The sequence below is a fragment of the Calidris pugnax genome, unplaced genomic scaffold (genome assembly GCF_001431845.1).
Source record: "Calidris pugnax isolate Ruff unplaced genomic scaffold, ASM143184v1 scaffold56, whole genome shotgun sequence".
NCBI lineage: Eukaryota > Metazoa > Chordata > Aves > Charadriiformes > Scolopacidae > Calidris > Calidris pugnax.
Window position 1 is genome coordinate 17,716,260 of NW_015090839.1, and position 11,350 is coordinate 17,727,609.

The 11,350-nt window shown below is 40.2% G+C and overlaps 1 protein-coding gene across 4 annotated transcripts in view; it reads left to right on the plus strand.

The window, feature by feature from the left end:
* Window positions 1-9,992, plus strand: part of PCNX (pecanex homolog (Drosophila)) — an 81,846-nt gene extending 71,854 nt beyond the window's left edge. For all 4 annotated transcript variants that reach the window (XM_014941734.1, XM_014941736.1, XM_014941737.1 and 1 more), the window contains 3 exons: window positions 190-626; window positions 2,029-2,169; window positions 4,923-9,992. In XM_014941734.1, coding sequence (XP_014797220.1) covers window positions 190-626; window positions 2,029-2,169; window positions 4,923-5,063 — 719 coding nt within the window. In that variant the 3' untranslated portion in view covers window positions 5,064-9,992. The remainder of the gene's footprint in view (window positions 1-189; window positions 627-2,028; window positions 2,170-4,922) is intronic.
* Window positions 9,993-11,350: the final 1,358 nt, after the last annotated feature.

Here is an 11,350-nt window from a genome sequence, read left to right on the forward strand (position 1 = left end):
ATAAGCTGAATGGAATGTATTCAAATGCTCTGTGAAATGCAACAGAGATCTTCTGCGATACAGCTGTTTCAGATGTTGTTGATAAGACCCATCGGTTTTGTATCCAAGTGCTAAAACGTTTGCGTGTCGGCAATCTAATGTGTGTGGGAGGCTTTACCAAACTCCTGATTCTGTATCTTTTACTTTTAGGCACCAGTCACAGCTCTCACTCTGTGCAGTCAAGCCTTGTCAGACATTCCCCTGCCCGTGCCTCAGTAGCTAGCCATTCATCTTATTGCTACGGCAGTCGTCATTCATCTCTTCGCACATCCACAACAGGCTTTGTGCCTTGTCGGCGCTCTTCCACCAGTCAGATATCCCTCCGTAACCTCCCATCATCCATCCAGTCCCGCCTCTCTATGGTGAACCAAATGGAACCTACTGGCCAGACTGGGGTCAGCGCGCAGCATGGACTGCCCTCTTCTAGCAGCTCCAGCCAAAGCATCCCAGCCTGTAAACAGCATGCCCTTGTGGGCTTTCTAGGGACAGAAGGAGGGAGTAATGCAACTGAAACTCAGTCAGGTGGCAATGCAAGCCCTGCAAATCAAATGCAAGCCAAAAAGGATGACGTTATTTACAGAATCCAGGTGAATAGTCCAGAAGAACAAGTTAACCTGTGCTTCCATGTGCTTTTGTTAGTCTTACCTTGTATGTTGTTGAAATCACTGCTTTTAAGTGCACCGTCTGGAATGTCTCAGTATACAACTGTTGTGCAGTTATATTTGGAGAACTAATGTGAGGAAAAGGTTTTCTGGACAACCAGCCTTCCTGCATGCTTAGACATCCCTGTTTACTTTTCTGTTTTGCTGTAGTGCAGCTTTGAGAAAGTCAGCTGAACTCAGTTCCTCTTCATAATTAGTTTGCTTTTAGCTTTACATGTTATAATGGACAAATAGCTTCATTTGCAGGGCAGAAAGCAACTAGCTTTTTTCTTTTAAACAAGTAGATTTTCCACAAAAGTAAGTGTTAAAATACTCACTTTCACTGTATTTCTTCGTTTTCATATGTATTTATTCTTTGGTTATTGCCACAAGTCTGGGTTTACTGAGCAGCAAACAGTACATCACTAAGTTAATCATGGCAGCCTTACTCGTTTTGTCAAAATCCAGAAGTTTGTGTTCTTGCTCTTCTAGCTTTAATTAGTCCCACATGTGTGTCTTTGGCAGTATATTAGTGGGAAACATCAAGTGTATTTAATAGGATAGATCATAACAAACACGATTTCATTACTGGTATCACCTCATTTTAGAGTAATCCTTAGTAAACTGCATCACAGTGGGCAAACTTAACAAATTAATTTTGCGGGTCTTTGCTTAGTAGCTTTCATTTGCAGACAAGGGCCCTTTTATAATTCCTCTGTGTGAGGAGGACACAGGCAAAGTTGACACGTGCCCTTGGGTAGTGGACATGATGCGGTTCTCTCCGTGCTTAAATGGGAAAAAGTTTTCAGGAGTTTTCTCCTGCTGCCCCTGTGGAAAGGCCAGTTTACTTCAAAACACGGGGTGGCTCTCAACTAACCATGCTAGTAGATAAATAGTTCTTCAGCCTAACAGTGAATTCCCCAAGACCATGTTTCTTAAGATATTCCACAAGAAGTGATGAACCAGTTTTAACAGCTCATCATCACTTAACTCTTCCCTGCTCCTGGACCATGTGCTGCCAATACTTACGTTGTGCCAGCTCCTCAGACCCTGCCATGAGCCAGTGGAACTGAAGGAAGGGGTGGGAAAGGGAACAAGGGCTGCTACTTCAGACAGCAATGAACTGGTATATTGTCAGCTATGTCTGAAACCACAGCCTAATTTCCAAATTCTGTGTTGCTCAGGCTTTTTGCTAGCCTGGAGCTTGAGTTTCCAACGTTGAAATTGGTCACGAATTGATTTCTATGGGTTAAAGTTGGTTCTCTGGGAGTATGCAAAAGGTTACAGTTTATCTGTTTCTTTTAAATTTTGGCTGAACTAACAGTCAAAACTCAATTCCTACTTATAGTTAATGGATCCCAGTCAAGTACTGGAAGGGATCAACGTGTCAAAAAGGAAAGAGCTGCAGTGGCCAGATGAGGTGATACGGCTAAAAGCTGGAAGAAACAGCTGGAAAGACTGGAGTCCTCAGGAAGGCATGGAAGGCCATGTAAGTTTTGCTTAGAAGTTGACAAGCTAATTTTAAAAAAGGCTTGATTCTATGGCAGTCTGCTTAGATGTCAAGGCCAAAGATACATGTAGTAGTAAGTTGGATCAGCAGCTGTTCTCCAAGTCACTGTTGCTGGAAGAGCAGGTCTAGAATCTTAATTTGAAGCAGAGGCATATTTCTGCAGCTGTATCCCAAAGATGCAGAATGATGATCCAGATGTTGTTAACCACCTCTCCTTCCTTGCCTTCTTCCAGCTCTTGTCATGAACTCTCAGGCATTGCACTCACTCATCCAGCCTTCATTTTCCTTTCTTTAAACTGTCAGTCCTTGAACAAATACAGGAGGTCATCTTACTGAGTCCTCAAATGAATGGTTAACAGTATTTAAATTATTCAGATAAAAATAGAGCCAAGTGAGATTGTCTTTAGATATTTCTTTATTATCTAATAGGTACATGATAGGTGTTTACTTTCATTTAAGTAAGAAATCTGCTGTAGCTAAAACTTGCAAAAGCCTATCACTTGAAATTCCATCTCCGTTTTCCCTAGAAGTATTATATCTGCATTTTATAAAAATTCACTGTATCAGTTTAGAAAACTTACCTTCCAATTTGGGCTCTCTTTAGGAGGGAAAAAACCCCAACTCTGTTTTGAAGGTTTTTGTTTTTTACTGAGGCATACATTTATTTATTTTTTTCCTAGACCTTTGTGTCTGTAAAGAGGCTTCAGTGAGTATTCTTTCAGTGATGAATAGTGAAAGGGAAGAGTCACTGACACTGTGTCTCCTTTGGTTCATCAATACAACTGTATCTTCCTTTGGAATACGAATAGAATGCTGGTGTAAACATTCATAGTTATGTTGGGTTTAGGTGTTATACTTTTAGAATTTTCTTGCTAGCTAGACAAGAATGTTGTAAAGTAGGTGAATGGAAAGGGTTATATCAAAACATTGGGACAGTTTGGTTTTTTTCAGGAGTTTGAGTGTTTTGCAAATGGCAGTGTGCTGATGTGTGTAGTGACTGATGTTACAGAAAGATTAAAACAAGAGGATTTGAAGGTCTGAATGCTTCTAATCTATTTTTAGTGCAGCGTACTGGCAGGGTTTTTCAGAAGAGCATCTTTTACCCTAAGAAGAAAAGGGGAAACCACCAGATTATCCGATGTGTGATTAGGAGGAGAGGATTTAACTTGATGACACAGTTTCCACTCCCTACTTCAGCTGGCTAGTATCAGTGCTAGTATCAATAAAGCCATCTAGCTAGGACAGTCTTTCCTTTCTGATCCTGCAGCTGCAGTTCTTTCTGCAAACAGGCAGAGATTATTCTTACCTGCTCAAAGGCTGCTCATCAAGCAGATGAAGAAGAAGATAGAATATTCCTGGCCTCACTCCATACAGCAGCATAAAAAGTTTATTTGGACAGACTTTGAAGTCAGACTTGAACAGAGCACTTAATTATCATGCTGTTGCATTGAACAAAGTGGAACTAAAGATGCCATGCTTCCTTGGCTGAGATGCTGTCCCTGTGGATGCAGCGTAAATCTCATGCAGTGGAGAAAGCTGCATCTCCTTCACCCAGGGTTAGAGAAACTGGCAGCTGGGTATAGTGACAATTAAGGAAGTCTCTTGGATTTGATCTTGGAAGATGTAGATTACTTGTGGTTTTCTGTCCTTTTCCCCCTCACTTGTGTCTTAGAACTCTTGAAAACTGTAGTGTCCTGGATTTTGTAAAAAATAATTTTATTTGACTTACCTTTTCTTGAATTTAGAGTTCTTTTCCCACAGCTGGCAAATCTGAGATGATTCTATTTCTATGGAGCTGGCAATACTTAAAGCCATGTTACTGGAGGATCTTTGTGGTTCCTTTGGGCATCCAGAAGTTAAGGGTGTATTTTTATGGAGGCAGCTGAGCAGAGACATACAAGGGCCTGTATGGAAAAGGGACCTTCTGATGGTTAATATCAGGCAGGATCCTTGGAAGCATCAGATCAAAGGCCCTGAATTGTATAGATTCAAGGGAGTATGGGACAGTAGTTTGTGGCACTGTTCCTGAAATGCTTCCTCTTTGTAGTATTTTTTTATTGAAAACCATCTTTGAGTAATTTAATTTAAAGATCAACCTTAAATTCACAGTGAGCAGGGAACAAAATGAGGGCAAGGGATTTGACTTAGAGGAGGTAGTAGTTTACATCTTACTCCTGAAAAACTACAGTTGTTTGTTACATGCTGCACAACACCAAGGTGTTTCAAGACTCTTAGAGTTAGAGCATCACAATATTCCAAATCTGTATGTGTACACTTTTTTGAATTGTTACTTACTTTGCATGAAGTGTTTGGTTTTGATTTGGGTCAAGTTGTTTGTTCCTGGCTGTTCTCAGGTAAGCTGCAGAGATCCAGCAAGACTTTATTGAAGTCTAGCACTTCCATTATTGCTCCATCTTCCCTGTATAAGGGTCTTGAATTATCAGCCACAGCTTTGATATGGCGGCTTCCATATGGAACTTGTGTTTTATTGTACCTTTTTTGAATTGTTACTTACTTTGCATGAAGTGTTTGGTTTTGATTTGGGTCAAGTTGTTTGTTCCTGGCTGTTCTCAGGTAAGCTGCAGAGATCCAGCAAGACTTCATTGAAGTCTAGCACTTAACATTATTGCTCCTTCTTCCCTGTATAAGGGGCTTGAATTATCAGCCACAACTTTGATGGCAGCTTCCATATGGAACTTGTGTTTTATTGTACCTTTTTCTTTCCCCCCCAGGTGATTCACCGCTGGGTGCCTTGCAGCAGAGATCCAAGTAGTCGGTCCCATATAGATAAAACCATCTTGCTGGTTCAAATCGAAGACAAATACGTTGCTGTTGTTGAAACTGGAGTCCTTGAACTTGGGGCTGAAGTGTAAATCTCTTTGAGACTGAAACTTCCCCTTCTCCAACGGTTCAGAAGAGAGAAGGGTCCAGAGGAAGCAGCTCCTGGGACGTGAAACTTCGGTCCAGTTGTAGGAAAGGACTTGAAACACAGATTTGTCTAAGTCCCTTTCCCCAATTAAACAAGTGTAAGAAATTTTTTTAAGTTGTTAGCTGCTGAAGAAACATTTGCATGAAGGATAGATTTGTTGAGACATATCTTTTTGTTTATAAATTTTGTTTATGCATTGCGTAATGCTTTAAATCAACAAAGTTTTCAGTTCTAAGATCAGAGCACCTCATATTTTTCTAATTGTTTTGCCAAAAATTGCCATGTCTTGTCACAGAATGCGTGGAATTCATCCACCTTATTTTAAAAAAAATTGACTACAAACCTTCAGTTTGGTGAAACAGTGTAAGGGTTTCGGGTGTGGCAAGAAGAGACTGAACAGATGTATAGATTCTTATTCCTTATGAGCTAAACGTTAATGAGAACTGCACTAATTTTTTACAGCAATGCACTAAAAACAACCCTGAGATTGCTGAGAACATTTATTTATATATATAAATATAAGTATATAAAATACCATTATTTAAATTGCCTTTGGGATTAATCCCCTCCCTCTCCATATACATGTTGATGGTAAGGGCTGTGCCATGGGTTTGGTTCTATGTTCTGTATTTCATACAAGTGCATTTGCTGCATCCTCTTCTCAATAAATGGTAAAATAACAAATACATAGAAAAGCACCTGAGTATCCCTGTACTACCTATCAGACTCTAGTGTGGTGGCAGTGGTACCTCAAATCTCTACAACACATCTAGCTTTAAAGTGGACCCCAAAATGCTACCTTTCATCTGTCCTCCCTTCGCTAGCCACGGCTACTTGGCTTCTTTCCACCCCGAGCTGGCTATGCCCTTTCATTGGCTCTTCTCTGGCACAGACAGTTGTTTGAGTTTTGTAGGGGGAGGTGCAGGTCCATGATCACTTCATGGATGCTTGAAGGTTTTTTGATTCCATCCAATTTTTAAAACGAAAAAACAGCAAGAAGAAAACCCCCCAAAACAAAAAACAAACCAACAAAAACTTGACTTCAGCTTTTAAAGAGCTTTTATAGAAGGCACAGCCCTAAACTTGTATCACTTTTACCACCTTGCCTTTTCTTTCCCTTTAGTCTTCATTCTTTTCTATGACTTGAATTTTATTTTCTGTGATTATATATTCTATGTAAGTGTAATTTGAGTATTTATAACTGTGAAATTGAATTATTCATGTGTTACATATCCTAGGTTTTATTGTATTTTTTTAAAAGTGTGTATTCAGGGAAACAAGTAACTCAGAACTCTCATGGGAGTGTGAGAGGGAAACTGGTTTGTTCTTGACTTGCAGTTCCTATGACTCACTTCTCTTAATCCGTAAGAAAAAAAATGTACCTGTTGTGATTGTTTCCTGTTTCTGACCTGTAATTCTGTAGGACTCTGTGGGGAAACTGCACACAGTCCTAGCTTTTGGGAGCAGCCATCTTCTTCCCAGTCACCTTCGCTTCTTTATATGTAACATAACCGGGAGAGACTTCTGACATACCACAGAGGTTATTGTAATTATTTCTCTGACATCAGAGAAACCTTGTCCATTGTGTACCTAATGTAAGAGTAAAATTATATGGGATGAGGAAAAAACAAAGGAAGAAACAGCTACCTAAGAAATACTGGTATTCCGACTCGAGTCGCTGTATGCCATCTAGCCGTGGGAGGGTAAGTCTGTGTGCCTGGTAGCTTGTCAATTCTTGATATGGTTCCCAGTGGATTATACTGGGACCTCGCTTACATCATATACTATGCAAACTTGTACTTGAAGTACTGTGCATCTTACGGTTGCGTGTTACTATTTGGTTTATGCATATGCGGTCCCATTTCATCTTGGTATAAATGCACAGTTCTGCATCTGCCGCCGTTGAAATAATTTTGCTGTTCCCCGTAGTTGATCACACGTGCACGTTAGAGTGTAGTTGAATTAATCTCCTGCATATCTGAAAATGTAGTACAGTAGGTGAACCTTCTTCAGCAGTCTGGTGATGTTGCTGTCAGGAATGGAGAAAATGTGTAAGGTTTGAATTGAAGGTGGTTTAGTTACGGTTTTATTCTGTGTCCTTCCCTTCAGGTAATTACAGTTTCCTGTATCACTAGGAATATTGCTTCGTTTAGGAAGAGGAATTTATTTGAAAATAGGTCCCCACTTGTTACTAGTTACACAAGGTTTTTTTTCCTCTACTGAAGCCTTGAGGTAAACAAATGACTGAAAACAAAAGACATAGTTATGATTTTTTGTTTGGTTGTTTTTTGTTGTTGTTGTTCTTTGTTATGTTTTTTTTTATCTAAAACTTGGTTGACGCAAGTTTCAGTATGTTAACCCTGGTTCTGAACAATCTCATTCTCTTCAGGGCAAGATAATGACAATGTCCATTGCTGGTAATAGATACGATAGGAATTAATGGCTTGTTAACATAAAAATTCTAAAGAGTATGTAACTGCCTGGAATGACATCAACAAACAGCAGATGGGGTAAAAGAAAGGCTTTTTTTTTTAAGGTGCAAAGAGAATTGATGGATCTTTGTATTTTTTTTTTTATCTTAAGGCTTCTGGTATGTTACCTTCAGGAGATGGACTTTAATGTGGCCCGTTAATGGGTTAATACCTTCTTTCAGATATTCGGCAAACACCTGTGGTGAAGCCATTCACATGTGGTGCTTGTACCCATTCCAGATCTGCTCAAGAGAGGCCACCTAGTTGAAATGTCACTCCTCTGTAAGGCTTTGGAAAATTAACTTCTTTTTGAAGTTTTCCTGCATTCGGAACTCTTAAGATTCATGTATGATTTTATGTTGGGTTGTTCAAAGTTTGTATTTGTTTCTACTGTGTGAGTGACAAAACCAGGTTTGTTTTCTTCTAACTCACCGCAGGATAGATCTGTCCATGGAAACCTCTGTTTTAGATGGAGATAATCTCATCTCTTGTTTCCTTTTCTTTGGCCTTTGTCTTGATGTGTAGTATTTTTCTGCTGTTGTGCATATTGAAAAGATGGGTATTTTCAAATTATTCCTGTCAGTCCAGATTGAGCTCAGCTTAGAGCAGACTTTTTTTTTCCACATCTTTCTAAGCTTTCATGAAAACCCATTATAGATGAGTGCTTTAGCTCTGCCCACTTGTGTTGTGTGATATTCTTTGGCCATAACATTCCAGTTGAGTCTTTGTTTAGCTTCCAGGTAGATCCCAATCTAGTTTGTTTCTCTCAGATTTCTTCAAACGTGGTATCTGTGTGTGCATACGTGAGGATTTACTGCTCCCTAAAACACTCAATTTCAGAAATGTGCTTAAAAACCCCGCTAAGCAGATTATGTTCATTGGTAAAAATGGCTGCTGCTTAATTTTTTTTAAATCTCTTCCCATTTCACCTCCCTGTGAAATCTTTTTAAATGTTCTGATTAAAACAAACCAAACCCTAACATGTGTATGTGACACCACTGATGACCCCTGAACTTCTGTGCCACTTGCAATATGTGATACTAGTGATGAATTCTGGGGATCTCTCTCGTGATTCAGCATTTGTGAAGCGATCTCAGAGTTGGGGAGAGAGCAAGGGGTAAGATGATCATGATGGTTAGTTTTTAAGGTAATTCCATAAAAGTTGAAGGTACTACAGCCGTTTTGCCTGGGATATCTGGCACGTTTCTGAGCGGTGATCTCAGTTTTCTGTCTGGCCATGTAGGTCATGGCCAGGCATTCCTTACCCCCATATTCACAACCCCTTTGGGAACTGAAGAACTCTTACGAGAAGCGTAGATGACCGGTGAGGTAAAAGATGAGGACCTGTGGCACAGACCTGTGCCCTTAGCTGTTTAGCAAGTGGCCATAAAGGTTTGTCAGGACTTGGGCAAGAAGAGCTGCCTTACAGCTGGGTTCAACTTGAGATGGTTTCTCTGATAATGCACACCCCACCATAGGACCTAGGAGTGTAAATACAAAGACACTGCTTTAAAGATCATTCTCAATTACAGAACTCTCCATTTGCAAAACGGAGCAGGGTAGATTGCATCTCTTACCATTAACAATATTATTCAAATATTATTCAACTTATATTGGATTTGGGGTTATACCACCACAGGTTTTATGTACTTAATTTTATTAAGGAATTTTATACCTATTATATAGGCATCTATTCTTTTCTTGTCTGGCTTGCTATTTGATAATCTAATGCAGTACATTCAGTGGCGCTGGACTCTTTTGGAAATTATACTGGTAATTTACTGGTGCCTTAGTAAAAAAGTGGGTACATAACACCTTGGTGGAAAGTAAAGCATGTGACTTGTTTCACCCCAGCATGATACGCGTATTTCCAAAAAAGGTGATTAAGATGGCTGCTCCAAAAGATTTTTGGGAGTCTACATAACATCACTCGGTCACAAACATCTGAATATGAGCAATTTTTATGACTTCTGGTATGTACAGTTTGACTAGATAATCCCCGTACACCCAGTCCACCCTTCTGAAAGATGTGGCTCCAACAGCTGGGTATGTAACTCCTTACACAGACCCCCCCAAAAGGCTGGACAATAAGCTGCTGGTTAGGACACGGAGGGAGAGGAGAGGGGAGCAGAGCGTAAAGGAGAGGATGGCTTTGCTTTTTAATGGACAATGAAAATCTATATTGCCTCTACCAGCAAACGGATACCTTGCCAGGGATAGGGATATATGTACCTGCGTGTCTGTGAGTGTGTATGTGTCTGCGTGTGTTACTGGAAACAGCCTGTAAATATTGTAGCTGTTCAAAATGGAAAAGGCAGAGAGTTTTTTGCAACATGTTCAGCAAAAGGACAGTATTGACAGTGGAGAAACACTGAGAAATAAAAAAACCTTTTTTTTTTTCACTTGTTGTCATTTATTGTGCTATTGCCTTCTCTTAAGATACCATTCTTCTACATTCCCTGTAAGGACTATTTTAACTTCACTCATATCACCCCTAAATGAAGGATTCTCTTATTTTAAAACTATTTCTCTTACGTAGCTTTAGTAGTAGAAAGGAGAACCTCAGCTACTCCTGCTTCACTGCTGGTGTCATGCCTGTGCTCGCGCTTAGATGTAAATGAGTTCCACGTGCTCTCTCTTCTACAGTTAAAATGTTTTGCTCTTGTCTTTGGAGCATTTTCGGTATCACAGATTTCCCTTCTCTCTGAATCTTTTTTAAAGCCCAGAACACTACTGGACTGTCTTTCTGCTCAGTAATTTTCCATTCTTTGTACTTCCCAGGGAAATATGTTACCTAGTGTGGTTTAATCAGTGATTTCTAACTTTCTGATGTCCTTGATCTGTTGGCCAAGTGCAGCACTGTGTAAAGTCCTGGTGGACGCTACACTTATACGAACCACTTGTTGATACAGCGGCACTAATTTAAAAATACTCAGCTGCCATCTGTGCACTGCCTCAAATTCCCTCACGCTGGTACAGAGAATCACATCATCATCTTGTCCCTCGGACTTACAAGTGAATTTTCCAAACATAAAAATGATGGTGATTTATTTAGCTAACAGACCTGGGGTTTTCAAACTAAGGATTGGATGTTTTTGTTTTTTTTTTTTAAATCAAAACCTCCATCTCCTGGGACTTGTTTCTGTTAGCCTGCACTGGGCAAGGTGACTTGACCAACAGCTGCTTTCAGGCCTTTATGGACGAAAGAGGAGATATAACAAGTGTTCTTAAGAAAAATAAGTCCTTCTTAATAAAAGCTAGTGAGTCTCATTGGAAACATGAAAAGGTCTGTAAGTGGTGTACTTACAAAAAGCAGCTGAGGCTCCAGCTCTGTCTTGAACGTTTGTGACTGTCAAAAAAGGACCAGAGCAGCACTTCCTGCGTGTTTTGGGGGTGGTAAAGAGAAGGTGGGTTTATGCTGTACCCTGCTCTCAGTGTCAGCCCAGGGAATGCAACAGGTAACTGGAGGACTGGAGCCCAAATTAGTGGTTGGGGTCTATTTGCTGGTTTAGTTTTGGCGGAGAGGAATGAGATTCATGTGCTTTGGGACTCTGAATCCCTGTGAGCCAATGTTTGGGAACAGGATGTTTGCTTCAAAAACACCCACCTGGTCTGGGGCAGTATAATGCCCGTCACAGGGACTCCTTGTAATGCCCAACATGGTCCTGTGCTGTGTTTTTAATCGGCCTTCCTCTGAAAAATAATTATTGTGTAGCAAGATGATGACTGCATTTCAGCAGAGCGTTGCCACCCTTACTTT